At 36.2% G+C, this 24,233-nt stretch overlaps 1 protein-coding gene across 3 annotated transcripts in view; it reads left to right on the forward strand.

The window, feature by feature from the left end:
• Acn (apoptotic chromatin condensation inducer acinus) overlaps positions 1–23,947 on the forward strand; it is a 295,740-nt gene extending 271,793 nt beyond the window's left edge. For 2 of the 3 annotated variants that reach the window (XM_090383866.1, XM_090383867.1), the window contains exons 10-12: positions 9,881–9,990; positions 14,795–14,926; positions 22,839–23,121. In XM_090383866.1, the coding sequence (XP_090239992.1) occupies positions 9,881–9,990; positions 14,795–14,926; positions 22,839–22,901 (305 nt within the window). In that variant the 3' untranslated portion in view covers positions 22,902–23,121. Of the gene's footprint in view, positions 1–9,880; positions 9,991–14,794; positions 14,927–22,838; positions 23,122–23,678 lie in introns of those variants that run through there. The other variant, XR_016547575.1, reaches the window with a different exon arrangement.
• The last annotated feature ends 286 nt before the right edge of the window (positions 23,948–24,233 follow it).

Consider the following 24,233-nt stretch of genomic DNA (forward strand, 5'->3'; position numbering starts at 1 on the left):
GTTCATACCATTAGCTAGAAATAAGCTATTGCTTTCTAGCTAAGGGTATGAACTTTTTGATACCTCGTATTATATCTACAACTCACAGTACGTTAGCATGATCAGTAAGTTGTAGATATACTAATCCAATAATAATTGGCAATGCTCTTTTGAGTAGAGAATATTTTTCTCTGGATCTGTTTATTTTGGCCAACTTATTAGCATACTATTTTTATGTGGTCCCCCCCATGCTCGTGCACACACACACGCACACACAATCAACTCTATTGCTGAAGTCAGTAGTGTAGGTAGAGGAAGGTTCAGTTTTTCATTTTTTTTTACTTTATCCCAGTAGACCTAAAAGTCTTATCACAAATTTCTACTATACAAGATGCTAATGAATTATGTCTTTTTAGCCAACCTTTCTTGGGGGGGGGGGACAACAGGTAGTTAGGTAGTTAAGCTTAGCTTACCTTTCTTGAAATTAATCTTTTTTTTTTTTTTTTTTTTTCATAAAGTTTAAAAACTCATAAGGCAAACAATAAATTTCTGTTAAATAACTGGCTTAAGCCAAAATGGGATTTAATAGGGAATTTAATTTTTCTAAAGGTAGGCTTTGTAGATTTAATTTAAATAAATGTTGTAAATCGATTTTAATGTTATTTACAACATGAAAATTTATTGACAATGTTGAACGGTAAAGCTACTAAAACCATAAGCCAAAGCAGTATGAATAAAAAATATAGCCTAAGACAGTTTTATACAAGACTTTGAAAAAACATTTTCTTACTGAGTGACATGATCAGGCTCAAATATAGGCCTAGCAGTTACAAAATGTGTTGGTTTCTTGGTCTCTTTTATAGGCCTATATATATATATATATATATATATATTCATAAAAAAGTTATATATATATATGTATATATATATATATATATTCATAAAAAAGTTATATATATATATATATAATTATATATATATATTCATAAAAAAGTTATATATATATATATATAATTATATATATATATTCATAAAAAAGTTATTTTTGAAACTAAAAATAAAGAATGAAATTTACCTCTAATGTCAAACCTGTGCTTGTTTTTTCTGCACAAATGCTCAATTCTGGATCGAACTTGAGAAAAGTACACACGGATTTCATCTTCAACTGAAATGACATGATTTCATCTTCAACTGAAATGACATGATTTCTATCCTTATTCTTGATGCTTGTTAAACAAGAAAAAGCTTGCTCACACATGTAAGAAGTTGAAAACTGCACCAAAATGTTCATTGCTTTCCTATGAATGGCAGGATACTCTTCTTTCAAAGGAATCCAGAACTTGTCTGGGGCAGATCAGTAAATCTCATCTTGAATGTACGATCAGACTGCGGCTCATAAAGTTCTTTCTCGCCTCTCAAAGTTAAGTTCTCGCCCTGGTGAGTAGCACAGTTGGTAGGATTGCCGTCCTTCCCACACCGGGTGGAAAAGGCTTGAGTTTGAATCCTGTCGATGATGGGAGGAATTTTTGTGAGTCTTTTTCACAACATGACTGAATTAGCCAGTCTCAGGCGAGGTTGCCATGGTTTTTCATCCAGCAAACATAAAATTGACCTCAGAACACCCGCAATTTATGGACAGTATACACTGAGCAACATGGCCTTAGTTGTCAATGCTCCTAAAACCCAATAACAACAACAAAAAGTCAAGTTCTCAGGCTGAGCAGAAGATTCAGTGAGAAAGCCCCTCACCCAATCATACACTTCCGTTGAAAGGGAAGAAAAATGAATGCTGTTCAATTTTGTTCTGTTTGAGGTGGTTTTCAATAAGACTAGATACTTGCTGATATCCTTCCTCATTCTCAAGCCCAAGCAGCAGTGGAAACATTTCAAGATTTTCTTTTGTAACATGATTTTTCCAAATATTCAGTTTCCTTTTAAATCCAAGAATCTTGTCACTTGAAGTCAAAACATTTTCTCCAGGGCCTTGCAGAGACTTGTCACAACTGGTTCATGTGATGAAAAATGTCTGCCAAGCAGGTTAGTTTCTGCAGCCATTCTTCATCTTCAAAGCATTCAGCAAAATCTGGCTTACTATTTTCTTGAAAGTACTCCTGAAATCCACCTTTCAGCTCAAACACCCTGTTGAAGAAATCTTCCTCTGCTAAGCACTGGATTTCTGTATTTAGCAGGAGATTTATGTGCCCTTTGTCCAAGTTTTCACAGTTTTTAAAAATTCCTGAGTGAACTGATCTTTGTTTAATGAAATTAACCATTTTTATAGCATCATCCAGAACTGTTTTCATTTCATCTCCAAGAATTTTTGATATCAGCACCTCTCTGTGAAGAAAGCAGTGTGTTGTGACACCGTCAGAATTTACTTTTTTTTTACAAGAGAGGCGAGCCAACCTCTCATGGAGCCAACCATTGATAAGGGCACCGTCAGTACAGATGCAAACACAGTTCCTCTAAGATAGACCTTTTGTTTCCAAATGTGAAGACAAAACATTAAATATATCTTGGCCTTTGCTTGTCTCAGGCAGCTCTTAGCAGCAGAAAAAGTTTTCTTGAATTTCACCATCATTTACAAATCTTACAAATGCTGTAGCACGACATTTATTGGTGAAATCTGTTAACTCATCAACCCGGATAAGAGCTGTTGTTTTTGATTTTATTACACAAAACCTTCAGTGTCATGTGGCATGTCATCAGTACATGAACTTGTATTGTTTGAGAGTGGAACCTTTTCAATTTCTCATATTGTATCTTGTCCTAGCATTTTATTCACTATAATTTTACCTGCTGGCATTACTAGGTTCTCACAAACTGTGTGACTTTTCCTTTTCTGGGCAATAATTTCTGCGACTAAATAACTTGCTTCCTGAGCCTTTTCACTGAATGTGAATTTTGTAACAAAAGCTTTACTCTATTTTGAGATTCCAATAGCCGTTTAAAACAGTCAGTACTTTCACTTGTCAAATGGCTATAATTTGTAGTTAAGTGTGTTTTCAATTTTGCTGGAGCCATTGCTGCATTTTTAAGTTGTTTGCCACAGATAACGCACAACTGAATAGGACAATTTTGATTACCAGCCAATGTAAAACCCATTGATAAGTAGTTTTCATTGTAAAGATGGAATTTTTTTTGTGTCCCTTTTTTCATTACTGTGGTGAAATGACTCAGAAGATTAATTCTTCTTCACTAACCTTATCAAAATTTTCTGTAGGCCTAGAATCCTCGAATCCTCCTTCCATTCCACACTTCATCTTCAAAAATCACCACATTGGCCTCAGATATTTGTAAAACAAGAACACTAATAAAATACAAAACAGAAGAACATAATAAATAACTAAACGAGAAAATCGCAAAAAATACGAAAACTTAGGATATAATTCATTTCTAACCTGCACAATGCACGTTTTGAAACGTTTACAACAGCAGTTGGGGAGGTATTTGGGAGGAAGAAGCTGACGTCATCATTCTACCTTCCCCCTCAGTGCAATATAGTGGCCACCAATTATCAACAGTCTCCCCTATCTTGCATCAAAAACTGAGAATGGACTCAACCAAATGAATACCATCCTACTGCCATATAAGTAGAGCTTACAATACCGGGATACCGGTCATTTTTTTCCAGTATTGAAATACCGGTATTCATACAAAAAAATACCGATTTTTCGGTACTAATTTAAAAAAAAATAATTGTTTATAATTTAATCACATAAAGGTTATAAAATCACCTTTATGTGATTATGATGTCGTTATCTCCACTAGCAAATGTTCGATAAATCATCGATTGGACACCATGCAGCATTGCAACCTGTCCACAATTCTCGGACAACTTCATGTCTGACCGTATCATAACTCCCAAGTCCCGTTCCTCCACTACTGACTTTAGTTCAACTCCACCAAGTGTATAAGTTATTTTGGGGTTGCTGTTCCCCCAGGTGTAAGACCTTGCATTTTGCTGAATTAAAGTATAGCTGCCACTTTTCTGACCATCCTGGAAATCTATCTAGGTCATTCTGAAGAAGCTCTGCTTGCGATCATTAACCACTCTACTGATCTTTACATTATCTGCAAGTTTAGACCTCACGCCCACCATCCCTTCATAGATGTCATTTAAGATAATCAAAAACAACAGTGGTCCCAATACTGATCCTTGGGGAACCCCACTACTTACATTAACCCAATCTAGGGAATAACCATTTATCGTAACCCTCTGCCTGGTGCCCTCAAGCCATCGTGCTATCCATCAAAGGATTTTTCTCTATGATTCCAGCCTCCAACTTATAAAGTAACCACTCATGTGGGACTGAGTCAAATGCTTTGCTGAAATCCAAATAAACAATGTTGAAATTATTCCTTAAATCCAACTCACGAGTGAACTGTCAAAATGACTAACCAGATTTGTTAAACATGATTTTCCCTTTACAGAACCATACTGTGCATCCTGCAGAATTCCATTTCCATCTAAATGATCTTGAATTCCACCCTTAATCATTGCCTCCATGATTTTCCCTACTACTGAAGTTAGACTGACCGGTCGGTAATTTCCCATTACACTCCTAGAACCATTACACTCCCATTACACTCCTAAAAGTTTATTTAAAACATGAATAACTGAACTAATTACAGTACTTGTTTTTTTTCCTTACTTTATTGCACCTAATTGTCATTCAAATAAATTTATTGAATAAAACATTTGTTTTGGGAATACCGGTATCCTGGTTTCATAAATTAAAAATACCGAAATAGCTGTATTAAGATTTGGACTGGTATTGAAAGTCCTACGTATGAGGCTGGCTCAAGCATAGATAGCAAGGGATTTCTCCAGAAACAGTTTTTCCATCCAGCAACAGGCAAATTGACCAGAGAAAACACGCAGTTTACAGACACATTGCATAAAATGAGTATACAGAAGAAATTCTGGGTGACTAATAAAATGATTTGAATTTTTTGCAATACGGGGCTTCTCGGTCACTGTCCATCACTGCGAGCACTAGCATTGCGCAGAGTTCAAAAATCGACATTTATTATTATTATTTTTTTCAATCATGATCTCTCGCAGAACCCCTAGTGACATTTTAATGTGATTTTCATGTTAAACAGCATGAAATTAGTCAAGATTGGGTATTTTTGTGTTGACCAGTGTTTTTAATATACAGCATTGAGGTTGAAGGAAATAATTTTATAGGCACTTAAAAAAGAACATTAGTATAGTGCTGTTGGTCTTATTTAAATTTTAACTGAAATTATTTGCTTAGTAGAGCAGCAGTGAAGATGCTTTGACTTTTTTTGGGTTGGTGGGGTAAGTTGATTGCTATATGCTGTTCTACACATCAACGCCTTATTGTTTAGCACAAAACATCACTATCTGCCTCTTGTTTGATCCATGTCGATGACTAGAGGAATTTCTGAAATCCTTAGTCAAGGCTGTAGGTAGTTGTGTTCATCTCCCCTCCCCCAGTTATTCTGTATTTTTCAGCCTGCACAACATACAAATTTACCCCTGAACATACATATACATCCTTGTGTAGCAAGCTCTCCAGTATCATTTTAAATAATAAATTTGGATTTGTAGCTCTACATAATGCCACAGGAAATGTCTTTGTGTGCAGAGAAAATGGGGAATTTTAATGCTTTGAGGGCAGATTTGATTGCTTGAAAATAAGAGTCATTGTCTGATGGAAATAGAGAAATTAAGAGTACTTGTCTAACTGATGATCTAAAGATATGTAAGTAGGATGGTAAATAGTCAGGACTAGAGTGTGCTTTTTCGACCAACTTAGATCATCTACAGGTATGGCCTAACAGATGTCAACTGAAGTTTATAATCCTTCTAAACATGAAGTCTTGCACTTCAGAGAAAAGAAATCCATGGGGTGATTTACCAGTTGACACAGAATTAAAGGATGAGATAGATTTTAGGGGTAACAATACAACCGGATATGAAGTTTTCATTGCGGTGTAAGCAGGTGAGTAGGATGCCTCACGCTGTACTATCAATGATCTGAAGGATTTTTGCTATCGGGGAGAAGGAAGTTATTCATTCCTCTTTATAAAAGATGACTTCTAGAGTTGTAAAGAAGGACAGCTAGTTTTGTTGGGATTAAGGATTGATTGATTGACCATATGAGGAGTGTCTTAAAAGGATAAGGATAACATGATTAAGGCTCTTAAAGGAATAAGTAAAATGAATGAAAGAGCTGACAGGTGAAACGAGAACAAGGAGGCACAAATTAAAATTTGAGAAGCAATAGAAGATTAGACCTCATGAAGTTTACCCGTGGGCAGCACATTGTTGATTTAATTTTTGGCTAATACAGAAAAAGTTCATTGCATCATTGGTCTGATTAATTAATGATAAATCCCAGTGGGGGAGGTACTTTGCCTTTGAAGTACATATGCTATACACAGAAATTTTCAAGAAACTAAGTCTTGATTTTAAAAATGAGAAATCTTGTAATTTACTCTTTTACACATATATTTTACTTGCCAGTTAGTTGTAATACATTTTAAGTTTATTTTAGATGAGCAGTGGGACTGTATTAAAGTGCTGCACTGCATATACATTACACTTAATTTTAATCAGTGCAATGGCTTAGATCAGCGGTTCGCGAACCCCTGGGGTTTGCACTAAAAATTCTGTAGTGGTGTCTGCTTAGATTTACATAGGTTTATTATTGTAAACTATTTTTTTTTTTTGAGAACCTGTAGTACTTAGTACCATGCATAGGTTGAAAAGATGAAAGAAGATACTTGTTGACATTAGACTTAACTTCTCTAGATTGTAATTTTCAGGAAATAAGTATGAAGAAAGGTTGTTCCAGAAAACGGAAGTCGAATAAATAAATGAATAAGAAAAGTTGGTGCTGTGAGTTTAAACTTGGACAGTAAAAGGATGTTGACTGCTTGTGGCACGTGTTCATGCTGCTTTGGAAGAGAGAGCAGGAATTATAGAAGCCAATTCAGAAGAACGGTGCCCATGGAATCATTTATAGAAAAGGCATGCAACAGAAACTGTCTGAGACAGAGAGTGGAGAGATCATCTACAGATGAGCAGTGGTGAATTCAGGGTAGGGACACTGGGGAACATGGCCCCCCTCGTCATTTTTCAGAGAATATACACCAATCGTTTAAATTCCATTTAGCTACAAAAAAAAATATATTTTTTTTTTTTTCCATTATTAACATAGGATTTTATCTATTTTTGCATTGTGGCTGCAGTTGGCAACGCTGATGTGATCGCCATTCTAGTGCAGAAAATGGTGCCCCTCCTGTCATTTTTTTCTGGATCCGCCACTGGAAATGAGACATTAATTAACTTAACTGTCCGCTTTTGAATGGAATCTAGAAGCTTGAAAGAGGTTTTAGGGGCGGGCACCACCCCAGATTTCGATTTCTAAAAGGATTTCTAATTTCTAAATTCTAAAGAGTCAACTGTTTGGAAGAAAAGTACCGCTGAGAGCAACAGAGAAAACCCAGTTTTTTAGATGCAGAGGAAGCAATATTTGTAATGTGCTTTATGCCAAGAGAGATTAGAAGTTAGGGTAATAATCCCCAAGATCTTGCCTAGAAATTGGAGCCTCATCGAAGATAAGCATAGGAGCAGAAGAATCATTTTTGCGAGATATAAGACAGGACTGAGTTTTAGAAGGATTGAAATTATCTTTTCCCAACTGGAGAATTACTTGGAGATTAGCATTCAAGGATTTGGCAGTGGATACTCGAGAAGTTGAGGCTGTTTGAGCAGGGCAAGCTTTCTCCAACTGGAAAGTGGAATGCAGTGTGCTATCGTCAGAAAAACTATGGATAGGATTTCTGGTAAATTGAAGAGGGTCATTAATATACAAGAGGAAAAGAGTGAGAGAAAGAACTGAACCTTGGGGAACACCAGCATTAATGGAGAAGTTAGAAGACAGAGAGCAGTCTACCATCACCTGCATTGAGCAGTCAGAGAGAAAACCAGATACCCAATTACAAAAAAAAAAAAAAAAGCTGGAAAACCATAGGATAGGAGCTTATTTAGAAGAGTTTATGTTTGGCTTTATTTATGCCAAACATAATAAAAAGCCTTTGAAATGTCAAGAGTTTCACCAATGTTTTACCAAACTTTTCCATTGAATTTGTCCATAGATGGGAAACATAAGCCAAAATATTACCAGTGGAACGACACTGATGGAATCCATACTGGCAATCGTTGATCAGATGGAAGATTTCCAGATAGTTTAAGAGTTGGCAGTTAATTGATTTCTCCATTATTTTGGAAAGAAAAGAAGTAATTGCAATGGGACGATAATTGGATGAAAGGGATTTGTCACCCTTTTTAGGAACTGGCTGGATATTAGAAATTTCCAAGCAGTAGGAAAAACACCTTTGGAATAAGAAAGTGAAAAAAGCCGGCAAAGAATAGGAGTAAGTTTAGGAGCACAGGTTTTGAGAACAAGTAGAGAAATACCATCGGGACCTGGAGCTTTCTTAGCATCAAGATTCGTCAAAATCCTTCTGACATCCTTTTGATGGAAGACCACAGGAGGCATTGAATGGAGTGTACTGTGAATGGTTTGAGGTGATTTACCAAGATCATCAATACATAAGTTGGAAGAAACATAGGATGTTATCAGGTCAGCTTTATCTTTGGCTGATGTGCCAACAGAACTGTATGGTTTTGACAGAGGTTGGAACAGAGATGGGCAAAAATTGCGGCCAATAGCTTTGGCTAGTGACCAGAATGTTCGGCTGCCATTTGGACAAGAAGCTAGTTTTCTACTCTTAGCCTGTTCGAAATCTAGTTTGGACTGATTAATAACTGCTTTACAAAGTAATAAATAATACCTAATAATAATTTTTATTATGTGGCTTATAAAAATATAGTACTGGAAATATTTTGTAATTATAATTCAGAAATATTATGTTGAAAGTGGGTTCGCGATAAAAAATATTATGTTGAAAGGGGTTTGTGAGTCAAAAAGGTTGGGAACTGCTGGCTTAGATGAATAAATTGCAGCAATTAAATCATGTGGTGTGAAAAGCCCATAAAAATTCCTCTTGTCTCAAAGAGATTTGAAACTAGATCTTTTCCATGCTAGTCATGAGGGCACTTGCAAGATTTAAATTGCTTGTGAATGGAGTATGTTTGGAGTAAGCAAAGTTCTTGATTCTTAACATCAAGAACTTTGCTTTTACCATAAGTTTGCCTTGCACTGTTTTATTAACATGTGTCACACCATTGTATTAAACTGTATTGCACTACTTTTTAAGAAAATGGCATTGCCAGACATTTGATCTGCCATCCATTTAAAAAAGTTTAGGAGGCCAGAATGTCTTTAGCCATTTTTATAATTTAATTTCTAACTTGACCCTTTCAAAATTCTTACTACATGGCAGCTTGCATAGAACAAATTCATTAGCATTGTTTTGCAATGGAAATGTCATCACAGGCTGCTTGTTATCTGATGAGGAATTACTAAGTCCCAAATCAGGATCTCACCAATTTAAATAAATGAAAAATTAGCCTTTTGGCAATGCTATATATATATATATATATATATATATATATATTAAAAAAAAAGTACAATATCCATCAGAAATATTGAAAATGAGAAATTCTTTGATTAATTTCCAATTTTTCTCATCCTAACATATTTAAATAAAGCAGAAATGACTACTTATGTTAAAATAAAGTGGAGAACTTCTTTGAAAAAATAAGTTTTAAATTAATTCACCTTTCCCAAGAAATTCATTGTAAAGGACTTTTATTGTGTTTATCACTACAATAAATATTCAGCTAAGTCTGCCTGTTTTTTTTAGGTGTATTAAGGACTTATGAGCATTAAATTTAATGATTTTTATGTGAATTGTTGTTTATTTTTTTATTATTATTATTTTTTTTAATTAACAGATTCAAAAAAGAAGCAGGAGGAAGAAACACCAGCAAAATTGTTAGATGATTTGTTTCGAAAAACTAAGGCAACACCTTGCATATATTGGTTACCACTGACTGATGATCAGGTAAATCTTCTGGATTAATAAGTTTTGCTCAATTTTATTTATTAATTGTTTGTGATAATTTATGATTGGAGAAAATGACCTGATCTGAAAGAGGTGTAGGTATTCAGCCATGCTATGAACGTATTTACAGACATTTAACAGTTATGTTGTCTGCCATGATATTATAGTTAGTTTGTCATCTGTTCTGAGAGGTAAGAACAGATCACGAGTCAGCTGGCGCCTCCGTAGCCAGGTGGAAAGGAGCAGCAGCAGCAGTGCGTAGCACATGCTTCCTGATTAGACCGGGGTTCGAGCCCGTCACCACTGAATACGGAGGATGCGGAAAGGTCAGGGAATGACCACCGCATATCCCCAGAGCAATATGGCCTTAGTTGCTAATGCTCCTAAAAAACCAAACAACGAACTAGTCAGGTGATCTCAGACAGAGGATGCAAATTTTCATTGTTTGTTATTTGGTTTTTAGGAGCATTAGGAACTAAGGCCATATTTGCTCCGGGGATATGCAGTGGTCATTCCCTGACCTTTCCACATCCTCCGTATTTGGTGGTCACGGGCTCGAACCCTGGTCTAAATAAGAAGTGTGTGCTATGCACTGCTGCTCCTGCCCACCTGGCTACAGAGGCATCTAAATTTTCCATGTGAAATATTCCACGTTTTTAAGCCTACACAGCAAAAATTGGCCCATAAACACACACATTTCACAATAAAAAGATTACAGGTAGGACCATGTGGATTTTGCATGTTCCGACTACAGTGGTCAGTATGTTGTGAACTCCCAAAACACTCAAGAGTGGTGACAAAGGGGGTGGGGGTTCGACTACACTTATTAGCTCATGTGATGATTACAGAGCGATACACTTAAGGTGACTGTTGTAACATTTTAGAGATGCATTTCAAAAAAATTTCCAGATGCAGTAAATAAGATGTGGCTTCTGTTGTAGAATAATGCTAAGTACGGCATGTTGCCCATTTACCATTACAAGTAATCTTGGGGGGGGGGGGGGGGGATTACAAGAGTATCTATCTACTATTGCCAGGATCTTACCCTTTACAATTTTTGGGCAGTCCCGACCTTAAATGAGCCAAGGCTAATATTAAATTGGGCACAAAAGGTGATATAGTTGTACACGTTGGCACTAATAATATTAAGAGTAGGAGACCAGCAGAATTACTTAACAAGTACAGGTCACCGTTGAACAAAAGCCAAGAATTAGGGTTGAATTTGAAAGTGTCTGCAATTCTGCCCAGACACGATAGGAGGGAGTATATGATGAGAGCCTTGTCGATCAATTCGGCCCTGGAAAGATTGTGCAAGGCTCAAGGGGTAGAATTTATTTCAGCCTGGACTGTACTTGTTCACAGGAGAGATTGCTTCTACAGGGATGGGATACACTTAAATAGAAAGGGTGCAAGAATATTTGCTGATGCTATCGAGGCAGTGTTAGGTGGGTTGGAAAACTGCTAGCTTGGTAGGAGACAAAGACCAATAGATTGACAGTAGCCACTGGCAGAGGTGAAAGAGATTCTTGCACTGCTTCTATTAGAATGAGCAGAAGCCTGAAAAACAAGATGCATGGTATTTCAGAGACTGCTGGGAGCCATTGCGGTACAAGTAAACACATGGGTTGTGTTAGGGTAGCTAAGAATAGAAACAGGTGCAGGTATACTTGCGTGTACACCAATGCTAGGAGTTTAGTAAATAAATTTGATGAATTTGAGGTATTGCTCAAAACATCAAAGGCAGATATTGTTGGGATATCAGAGACGTGCCACACAGATATAAGGGATGCAGAACTGCAATTTGGGGAGTACAACGTCTACAGAAAGGATAGACGGGATAGGAAGGGGGGAGGGGTTATGCTATTAGTTAAGAAACACATAAAAACCAAGGAAGTGAAGCCAGTCGACATCGCTGGACAGTGCAGTGTTGAGTCAGTTTGGTGTGACATAAGCATTGGGAGATCAAAATTGAGAGTAGGAGTGTGCTATAGGCCTAATGACTCTGATGAGTATAATAAGGAACTGTACAGGGAAATAGAGTGGGCCAGTAAATCAGAGTCTTATAATGGGAGATTTTAATTTCCCAGATATTGACTGGAATTTGGGGGCTGGTTACTCACACACTAAGCAGGGCTTTTGGGGATTTATTGGATGATTGTTTTCTACATCAGCATGTTCGGGAGGCAACTAGAGGGAGTAATACTCTTGATTTGGTTATCAGCAGTGATTCTTCATGCATTAAGAATCTGCAGATAAATGAACCAATAGGTGGCAGTGATCACAGTGTGCTCAAGTGGGATTTACTCAAAGAGGTAACTACCATTAGGGGTAAAGGGAAGGGTTATTGCTTCCGTAAAGGCGACTACGATGGACTGAGACAGTATTTAAATTCTATACAGTGGGACCAACTGATGATGTTACCAACAGCAAATTCAAAATGGGAAGCATTCAAAGAACTTATCTTGGAAGCTACTAGGCTTTACATACCAACTAAGAAATATTGCTCAAGGTTTAGGCCAAAATGGATGTCAGATGAACTAATGAGGCATATGGCAGAGAAGAAAAATGCATGGGATACTTACAAATTAACACATGACACAGAAGCCTATGATAGATACAAGTTGATATGCAACCAAGTTACAAAGGAGGTTAGGCAGGCGAAGGCAGATTACGAGAAATCCTTGGCAAGGGATGCAAAGAAAAACAGCAAAGAGTTCTTTACTTATGTAAACTCTAGAAGGAAGGGGATGAATCAGATTGGTCCACTTGATATTGATTGGTCAACTGTTGATGATCCTGCTCAGGTAGCTAACAAACTAAATGAATATTTTGCATCGACATTCACACATGAGGAGTTATTCAGCAAGGGGAATGCCAGAGGTGTATTCAACTCTAGCAGTAAGCTACAGAATCTTGAAATAACTGGAAGTAAAGTGGAGGAGAAACTGTTGAAGATAAACACAAGAAAGGCACCCGGGGTGGATGGGATCTATCCAGTTATATTAAAGGAGGCAGCAAAGGAAGTAAGCAAACCCTTAGCCATAATTATGAGAGCTTCCTTGGACTCAGGGGAGGTACCCATAGACTGGAAATGTGCAAATGTGACCCCAATTCACAAAGGAGGATCAAAGGCTGACACAAGTAATTATAGACCTGTGAGCTTAACTTCTGTTCCAGGAAAATTAATGGAGGCCCTTGTTAAAGAAGCACTGCAGGATCATTTAGACAAGACTTCAGTTATAGCTCAGACACAGCATAGTTTTGTTAAGGGGAAGTCCTGCCTGACCAACTTGATTGGATACTATGATGCAGTCACAAAAGAACTGGATGCAGGGAATAACTTTGATATTATATACTTGGATCTTAGAAAGGCTTTTGATACTGTTGCACATGGAAGACTGCTACACAAATTGGAGCGGTGTGACATTGGAGGCAAATTGCTGCTATGGATAAAGGGGTGGTTGAGGGGGAGAAGACAGAGAGTGGTAATCAATGGACACTGCTCATCGTGGACTAATGTTATTAGTGGAGTCCCTCAGGGCTCAGTGTTGGGTCCATTATTGTTTTCTGTATTTATAAATGATATTGATGATGGTATATCAAGCTTAATGTCCAAGTTTGCAGACGATACAAAGGTTGGCAGGGTTGTCAAGGACACTACTGACACTATGCTGCTGCAACAGGATCTGGAAAGGTTGAGCAGATGGGCTGAGAGGTGGCAAATGAAGTTTAACATTGACAAATGTAAAGTACTACACATGGGAAACAGCAACCCCAGAGCAACGTATCAACTCTGTGGTACTACACTGACAGTGGTAGAGAATGAACGGGACTTGGGGGTGGTTGTGCAGGCAGATATGAAGTTCTCTGAGCAGTGCAGACGGGCTGCAAGAATAGCTCATGGAGTATTGTAAATGATATACAGGAATTTTTCCAGCAGGGATAAGGAGGTGATTATTCCATTGTATAAGGCAATGGTCAGGCCACACCTAGAGTACTGTATACAGGTCTGGAGGCCTCATTTCAAGAAGGATGTAGAGCTGCTGGAATGAGTACAGAGAAGGGCAACAAGATTAGTGAATGGAACAAAGGGGTGCTGTTACGAAGAAAGGCTTAAGTTTTGCAAATTACAGTGTCTGGAGACTAGGCACCAGCGAGGTGATCTGATAGAGGTGTATGAAGCCTTGAATGGTTTAAGCATGCTCAATGCTGATGGGATTCTTCCTCTAGCTCAGAAAAATCACCTGAGAGGGCATAAATTGAAATTGAGGAAAGACAGATGTAGGATAGACGTGCGGAAATTTGCCTTTAGCCAGCGGGTGGTTGGTTGGTGGAACAGACTTCCATCCGTTGTGGTGGAGGTTGATAGCCTAAATAAGTTTAAGGCTCAGCTGGACAGGTATTTTGAACGAACAGAGGGGTGAAGTGGAAGTGGGGTGTTTTTTTTTTGGCTGATGCTGCATAAGCTTGCTTTCTTGCATCAAATGCCTATGCTAATGCTAAATAAGCCATAGCTAATATGCTGAACAGAATTTTGAATATATTGCCTATCACAAGTGTTTGAGAAGTGACTAGAATGTTTCAAGAAGTATTTTATCTGTGAAGGCTGCTGTTTCAAAAAGGAAACTATTCCTAACACTGATTGGTTTTCATTTTAAATAACAGGTATGGTTTTAGAACTTTTGAAACTCTTCATATTACATCCAAATAAGTACAACTGTTTTTTTCAGCATTTCTCTATTGGTTCGGTATTATTTGAAAACTACAGTCAGTGACATAATAGCTTATAATTTTTTTTTTAAAGGTTCGACAGCGGGAAGAAGAACGGAAGCAGCGAAGACTGGAGAGAGAAAAGAGGTGGCAACTGCAGAAAGAACAAGAAGAGGCCGAAAGACGACAGCGACAGAAAGCCAAAGATAGTAGAGGACGTGACAAGGTAAGTAACTTCATTCTCATTTTTGTAAATCATTATATTGTATTTACACAAATACAAGAGGACTCATATTTTCAGTGGTCTCCCCTCAATGTGAGTGTCTGAACAACATGGTGAGGAGGATCCCCCAGTGATGCCACTGGTCCACCAGGTTAGCATTGTTGGGATTCGACACTAATAGCCTCGGTTCCAAGATAATGCCATAGGAATTATGTTTTTGCCAGATTCCTATGGTGGTACTAGGATTGTATTGCCTCGAAGACTTCCCTTTCTTTTCCTTTAGCAACTTAGGAACATAGCATTTTAAATTTCATGGCTAGAACTAGGAACTTCTCATTAAGTTTAATTGGTTCTCGCTGACTAAAGAATCTCACAATTCTGCTGAACCTTTTAGACATTTCATTTTGATCATGTAAATTTAGCTTAATTTATAATCTGAACAGATAGTCCCAATCAATATTCCTATATATATATAAAAAAAAAAAAAATATACCATATAATAGCTAAACTAAAGCTCAATTAATTTACAACTCTACCCTCTAAATCAGGTATAAAGCAAATTTTTTTAAAAAAATTATATATACAGGCTATTGTGGTGCTTTAGACACATAAGAATTTGAAGAGAGGGAGGGATCCTTTTGGCTAAAGTTTTTTTTTACACAGTTTTGGCAAGATGGGTTTGCCTACTGGCATGATGCAACTGTTATCATGGTCTGAGGGACAGAAGTGAGGCTGGTTGTGCTTGGGTAGCACTGATATCCACTTTTGAGAGCACATTTATTGCTTATCACATAAGTATGGGCTTAGTATGAAAAAATTTTGGAGGTCCTAAAGTCCTGAAACTTTATTAGCCAGACAACTGGAGTAGTCGAGAACTGCAAATTGGTGAATACGTGTCATAGGCTGTCTTTTATTGCCCAGGCACGTTCCATTGCTGTATTTCAAAAGCGTGGGGGGGGGGGTGTAAGTAGTTGAAGGAAGGAAAATTTTCCCACCTCACTATATTGCACTTACAGTTTGGGAATTTGGAAGTTGTAGATTTAGAACAGTTTACAGGTTTTTTTAAGAGGGGGGGAGGTTTCACTCAAAAATCCGGGTGCGTGGCTACCTGTCCTCGTTAGTAGAGGTCCTGGATTGGGGGGGGGGGGGGCATTTGTTGGTGGTAGGGAGTGCAGGAACTGAACCAAAAAAAAAAAAAGAATCTATCATTCCGGAAACTTAGCATCAATAAATAATTACTAATAATAATGACGTGTCCAGCAAAATGGCTTGGAAATTAAGATATTTGTGTACTATGACTAATACCTCAACATCCATTCATTCATTAGTGCTTATCCAGAAGAGTTGGCAGTTTTCCCAAGTTGATCAAAAGGCTTTGTCTGGCAACATCGTTGTAGAGAGCATATATGACAAATATTCAGTACAGCTCCTCCAAGCAACTTTTATTGGGGAATGCAAGTCATAGTTATCTCCCATAAGATGCTGAACTTATCCTAAAGTTGTGATCTCAGAACAGAAGTGTCTGAAGAGGAAATTGTTCTTAGCTGAAAACTTGGAGTAACAGCTGCAAAATGAACATTTGTGCATAGGGATGGGAATTTAGTCCAAAATACTTGAAATGAAAGCACTTCACTTGTGTAAGGTTTAGAATATATTACTAAGTCTAAAAATTCAAACAATCCACAGATCTTTTCTCTTCCTTTTTCAGCAATTGTAATCCTGCTGTTACACCGCAAGAAACACTAAAAGACTGACTGAATGACATTTTGTCAGTTTAAGAAATCACTAAAAAAACTTGTATCTCCTTCATGTCATTCTGTTTTAATGTAACCTTTGAACAACAGGCATGTTCATGCCATGGCCACTAACAGAGGAACAGTTTAAATGCTATCTGCAAGTTGCTTCCAATATGTTTGAACTTTGTGATTACTGACAATACATTTTTGAAATTTATCATGACTGGATATGAAATGTGGGATTACAGGCATGATCACGAAACAAGTAGTCACTGTGGAAGACCCCCCCCCCCCCAACACACACTAATCCAAAAATGCACAGCAAACACACAACAAAATGAAGGATTTTTTTTTTTTTTTTTTGCTAGAATTTTTGGCTGAGGCCAAAATAGCTAGCACAAATACGCTCCAGAGATGTGTTTTGGAGAAAAAGACCAGAAAAAATAACTCTTGCTTCACCATGGTAATGCCTTCTCACATTTGTCTACTTGTACATTTCTCATTTCTTGGGCCAAAATGTCTTTTTAACTATTTTGTCTGAGTATTGTCACAAGAGAGAGAGAGAGCAAGCACGCACGTGCATTTACACACACACACACACACACACACACACACACACACACACACACACACACACACACACACACACACACACACACACACACACACCCCTATATATCTGCTGAGGGACCATTTGAAATTAAAGAGTAATATATGTCATCTTTTAAACAAATGGTCAATTTTAGAAATACCATTTGTTAAAAAATGGTATATACCATACAACTGATGAAGGTGAAGTTTGTTTTAATGTGAGCATTAAGACCATTGCATTATCTGAGCAGCTTATATCCTGCTGGCTGCAAAAAATTTATTGATTTCGAATTTGAGAAAAAAATCCCAGATAAAAGAAAGGACAGGATAGTCTTGCAACTTTGTATAAATAAGTCTTGCAACTTATTTCTATTCCTAGATTTCATTCCCTTAAAATAATGTTCGAAGAGCTAATATTTTATATATCTTTAATCTAGTGTTCTTTGAAGTAGTGGTTTTCTTGTATTTGTTGCATCTGTTAACTTTACATCTTTTGACAGAGCAATACTGGTAACTAAAAGTGTTACCTTAATAATTTTGCTCTTTATTACAATTTTACTTCTTGTTAGGACGTGTCCAGAAAATCCCATTTTATTTTTTTTCTGCTGAAGTGGTAAGACCAAATTCTTAGGTAGCAGAACTCAGTTGAAATACAGTAAACCCTTGCTTTAATGGACAGCATCCCCTGAACCAGGCTTTTCATCTGTATGGGATCTGGTGACATAATTGTCTCAATCCAATGGTATTTATTGCCAGTTAAAATATTTTCGCAATAAAGCAGATTGCTCAGGGAAGACAGTATTTTTCTCACCATCACCTTCATCAGCCTGCAGTACATTTTCAGACAGTAAGGAGTCAACCAAATTGACAGTAAGAATAGGAGGACTCTTCAGACTGAATAAGCTCTAGCTGGAGTTTCTGCTCCTACTTTCAATGACATAGCAAATCAAGATTACTCTAATCTTGTAATCTCCTACTCTTACTCTACTATTATTTTTTTTATAATACTGTGCTTTTTCATAACATTCTAGCAATTTCAATAAATATATTTTTTTCAAATGGACAATCAGACATAGCACATGGGCCTTAACTTCTGTTAAGGCCCGTCTGCTATGTGAATTATATTCAGCAAATAAAAATGGGTTTATTAATTCACCATTTTGAAAATTGGAGTGCTTGTTCTTCCAGTAAGTGTGTGAGTTAATGTTATTGCATATAAAGCAACCTGGTCACCAATGAAGTGGTACAGAAAGTACTGTGAAATGTCTGTGCAGTATTTGTAATTATTCCCAGAAGGAAATAACTGGAGTAATTCCCTATGCACAGATTTTGACTCTGTGCATAGTGAAGTGCTGTGCACCATGCAGTAAAATAACAAGATAACTCCATTTAAATAAATGTTAAACAAAGTTAGAAATAAAGGGGCATCCTCAATGGACACTTAGGTTAATTTTTTTCCAATTAGATTTTTCAGAATTTACTATTAATTTTGATCTTATAATATCTGATATAGTATAGAACAGGGGTGGCCAACTTAATTTGTGATGCGATTTACTTTTTTCCTTCAAAATGTGCCGCGATCTATCATCTCAAAAATTTCATTGCACAAGGTTAAAAAAGTTAATCAACACATATTGAAAAATGTTGTTTATAAATTTTAAAATTCGATACAATTCAGAATTCTTATTTTAAATTCATACGTATTTAAAATTTTAATTTATGCGAAGTTTGTGTCTTCATGTCATCTGCCAAGCTTTCAAAATCGGGAAATACTGCTATAAGGCCAACCGTAAAGAATCTTCTGTATGCAAGTCCGTAGGAGCACAGCGATTCTTTGTTTGTTTCAAATATGAAAAGGCCAATCCACATAGATACGTGGAACCAAAACAGGAATTTAAAATTTCACTGCATTTTTTTACATTTGGGTACTTTTCTCGGCAAACATTTCCAAAACTCTTTTTCTGATGATCTTGCTTTTAGGAAGATATCGTTTCGCAATGTAATAATTTCATTTTCAAGTAATATTTTCTCCATGTGAAAAATCGCAGCGATTTTTTTCTGCAATTTGTTTCATATCTAAGTCAACATTAAATAGATAACAAATATATTGAACAATGTCTTCAATTGTTTTAAAATCACTGAATCTGGTTTTAAAATCGGCCACAACATTCTCAATTTCAGAAACATATTTCTCACTATTAAATTCAAAAACAGGATATTTTTGGAAATGTATAAATATACAAAATGGTCAAATTTATTTTCTTTGAGATCCTTAGCCAATTGACAAAAATTGATATTTATATGCAGAAATACTACTTATGTCACCCACATTTTTATTTTTTCCTTGTAATTCCAAATTCAGATCACTTAATTTACTGGTAAAATCTGCCAAAAAAAAGCCAGATCACACAACCACTCTGTATCTTGTAGCTGCTGATAATCATCTCCCCTTTGATCAACAAATTTTTTAATTTCATTCAGCAAATTTCGAAATCTCTGTAGAAACTTACTCCGATTCAGCCACCTCACATCTGTGTGTAATATCAGATCTGGTTCATTTTCATCGAGTTGCATTTTGAAAAGTCTCCTTTGAAGAGATTGTCCTCTGATGGAATTCATGATTTTGAAAGCAATATTCATAACACTTTTAGTATTTAATCTTTTGCTGGCTAACACTTGTTGGTGGATGATACAGTGGTAACTCAAAAAATCTGGGAATTCATGATCCTTTTGGCACAATGCGATGAATCTGTGAAGATGCCCCGTCATTTCTTTAGTTCCATCTGTTGTTACTGATACGAGCTTAAATAGTGGTAATTTAATTTTTTCAATAAAATGTTTGAATGAGTTAAAGATACCAAGACCTCTAGTTCTTTCTTTTAATGAAAAGAAAGCAGCAGTTTTTGCCAGCAGTTCTTCTCTAGTGGCAGAATCATCCAGTTGTAAAGAAAATGACATGCAATTAGCAATATCAGCACGCAGTTGTTCACTCACATTTTTACTCATTTTTTCGGTGCGTCGCATTACAGTATTTCGAGATAATTGCAGACCTTGAAGAGCACTTTTAATTTCATTTTTGTTCTTAAAATTTTCAAAAAGAGAATCTGTTATTTCTAAAAATGCATCTGTGATGAATTGACCATCAGAAAATGGTTTGCATTTTTTTGCAAGAAGATGACACTTGAAATGATGCTACAGTTACTGCTTTAGATTGTAAATTAGGTGTCACGAATAATCTGGATTTAAGTTCTTCTAATTTATTTTTTCTTAGGTCACTATTTGGCGGAAAATGCGATTGGTATTTACCATGGAGTGCGTTGAAGTGCCTTTCTAAATTTCCACGGAAGCATTACAAATCAAACAGCAACATTTTTATTTCACCATTACAAAAAAGTATTGTAGTTCCCATTCTTGATGAAAATGATACATTTTACTCTTTGTCGTAGTATTCATTTTAAATCAAAAGGTATTAAATGAACATATAAGTACTGTCCAGTTATTAAATTAGCAAAAGCAATGCATACCGATTAAAACACTTAAGTTGCACGAACCAGAAAAATATTCTGTCTGAACAGATAACGTAGGATAATTGATGAAGAGGATTCCCAAATAAGGAAGTTGTTTCCAAAATAACCGGACAAACACACCACCGTTTATTGCTCTGTTTGGTTATATTGTTATAAGAATCAGTTTTGAAAGCCTTTGTGATATTTCTCTAAAGCTATTTCTGGAGGTCACGACCATAAAACAATAAAAACAGTTTGCACATTCCGGTTTATTGGGCTTTTCTATTAGTGCAAACTAATTATAAACAGGTAGTAAACTCAATCTTATTGCATTTGCAATAATATGGACAGCTGGAATTCTGTGAGATTTTGTTATTATGGTGAAACGTATTTCTCCTTCAAGGAAATCTTCAATCATGCAAAAAAAAAAAAAAAAAAAAAACAAACAAATTTTCAAAATTTCTCTTCATTCCTATTTTTGAAACTTCTTAAAAATAAAAATAAATAAATAACACGCAGATAGCGAAACCCGCTGCGCAATATAAAATTTTGGTAGTATACCTGATCGTGCAAATCAAGGGATGACTGTATATTTAAAATTCGCCGTGATCGACCGAAATTAAAGCTGCGATCAACACGTAGATCATGATCGACTAGTTGGCCAACCCTGGTATAGAATGTAAGGTAGTAGGCACATGTTTCCTTCCTGTTCCAGCAGATAATGAGTACCTTTTTGTACTCTATATTTTGGGTATCTGAAGAAAGCTTATGACTATGTTATATCTCTTTCAGAGTTCTAAATTAATAAATTTCTGTTCGGATAGAATGCTGAACAGAATCTTTAAAGCATCATCTATAAAAAAAAAATCCTTTGATTATTGAAAAGTTGGATAAACTTGAAAACAAGTTTGAAACATGGTTTCTTGTTGGGAAAGGTGTGTGTGTGTGTGTGTGTGTGTGTGTGTGTGTGTGTGTGTGTGTGTGTGTGTGTGTGTGTGTGTGTGTGTGTGTGTGTGTGTGTGTGTGTGTGTGTGTGTAGGAGTTGAAATAATTTCAATAATTAATGCGATCCTGTGTTATATTTCTGAATCACTGTTCGGGGAATGCTGTGTCCTTTCTTGAGACAGTGACAGGCTTGAGCTTACACCTATTTTAGAAACATCATTGTCCGTGAGAAAACCTAAAATTACTAATTTTGTTTTAATTGAATAACATCACCAAAACAGGCAAAGCCATGTTATGATAGACTGTTGTGATTTTTACTGGAATCTCATCAGATAGCGAGTTGCTTTAGTTAGCAACTTGCACAAAACTGTGAATAATAAGTAGTTTAAATGACTTAGTTGGGAACAAAGTATCTCCTAGGTAGCAACTATAGTGCAGAATAGCATTAATTATAAAATTATGCTTTCCATGAAATTTCTGTAGAAATCCACAAATCCCAGTTCAAGAAATATTAAACCCTGATTGAAGAAGCCTTTAAGAATTCTTACAACCATTGGGGATTTGGATCCATATCCCTCCAAGCAAGCATGGGACTTTCATGAAATCTCATACTCTCACAGAGGACTGTAAAATGTTTTTTTAATTCAGTAGAATGAATTGTTAGAATAGAAGGATTTTTTAAATTTATTATTACTTGAACTCTATGTTAAACTTTAAGTGAACACAGTAGTTTACATTTAAATATGCTATGATGAATTAACTTTCATTAAATTTATTTTTAAAAATGCACATAATATCTGTAAACACTAAGATGCATGAAAGATATTCATTTCATTTATACGAAAAGAATAAAAGTTTGGAAAATGCTGTTGTATTTCACCAAGTTTTGTCCAGCACAAGTGGTCCTTATGACTTGCTGAGGAAACCAGGAAGGAACCAAAACTTGGGACCAGGTTATTGGTCCCTTTTGACCATTTATGTAATGAAGTGAAGACATAATGAACACAATGAAAGTAAAAACACTTTACAAATACAAAAATTATATATCGACTCAAAAGTTTTATTTTGCATGCATAATTCATTCATTTTAAAGGTGGAATATATCTGAATTCGGGACGTTTTGTCTTTAAAAAATAGGACACCAGCAGAAGAAGCCTGAGCCGTAGCCGAAGCCGCAGCCCAGTAGGCAGACGACGCTGAAGTCCAGCAACTTGAAGAAAATACTAGCTTGCTGGCCTCCTGGAATGAATCCTGTCTAGCTTCTGTTTTAAACAGCAGTGAGGTATTCTTGACAGGAGACTTCTTCATTTATCACTTTCCTTTATCCCGTACCCTATAATAGGAACAAGTGAAGAATGCAAGTGTGTGTGTGTGTGTGTGTGTGTGTGTGTGTGTGTGTGTGTGTGTGTGTGTGTGTGTGTGTGTGTGTGTGTGTGTGTGTGTGTGTGTGTGTTGCTTGTGTATGCAAGTATGTGTGAGTGAGCTTATAAGTAAGGTTTGTGTGTGAGCTGTGCTAGTGTTGGTATGAATGATTTTTATATTAGTATGAGTAGTGGCCTTTTCTGTGTGAAAGAAAGTTGTCTGTGTAATTATATTTGTATTAAATAGATATGAAATTTAACTTTATAAAATTGCTAGTCTTTGTAAACTTTTTTTGTAGCAAGCCAGCTTATTAAATACTGAATTTTATTCAAAAGTATCATCTATTGGCAGATATTTAGTTCTTTTAGAGAACCAGCTGCCTTAATAATAAATTTTATGTTAAAGATTTAAGATTTAATTTACTTAATTGCTTTTTTAATACAAAGTGTTTTTCTCATTTCATATTGTTTAAAATGAGTTATTGATAAATTTACTTGTAAAGAGTGCCAGTGAGTAATTGAAAATCCATTAATGTATGTATGGTCAAGTATGTGAATAGCAGCTGTCTCCATATTATCCAATTCCTCTTAAATCCCCTATCTGTGCAACTCCCAGGGGGCCAGATGCAAGCCTTATCACAGCCAGTCACCAGCAAATATCCTTTTACAGATGAGCCGCACGGGCAGATTATTTAATCGTGGATCCAGCAGGAACCATCCCGAGAGAGAGAGAGCGAGAGAGAAAGAGCTTACACCCCTCATCAAGAAACTTGAGAGAAGAGAGAGAATCTGATGTTCATACTTTAGGAGATCATTAAAATGGAAAAGACATTTCTATTCTCAAGTTATAACACATTACTGATTCCTCAGTATGCAATTTTTTTTTGCCACATTTTTATTTTTCATTTATTTTTTCATTTTTTTTCTTTTTTTTCTTCTCAATCTTAAGAATGAAGACTGATTTGGTAAAAAAAAATGGAAGAAATGAACAGTTACAGTATGTACGTGGAATATATACTTCATGCATATACCATTTTGTATATGCATGTGTAAGAAATGATGACATGCTCTAAAATGGACCTTGGATAAAAGACAGCTACACATTATTTTTAGCTGTTTTTATTCCATGCTACAGTTTTAAGTGTTCACTTCTAGAATTTGGTTGTAAAGC

The sequence above is a fragment of the Mastigoproctus giganteus genome, chromosome 10 (assembly GCF_048544385.1).
Source record: "Mastigoproctus giganteus isolate SK-2022 chromosome 10, ASM4854438v1, whole genome shotgun sequence".
In the NCBI taxonomy this organism is placed as follows: domain Eukaryota; kingdom Metazoa; phylum Arthropoda; class Arachnida; order Uropygi; family Thelyphonidae; genus Mastigoproctus; species Mastigoproctus giganteus.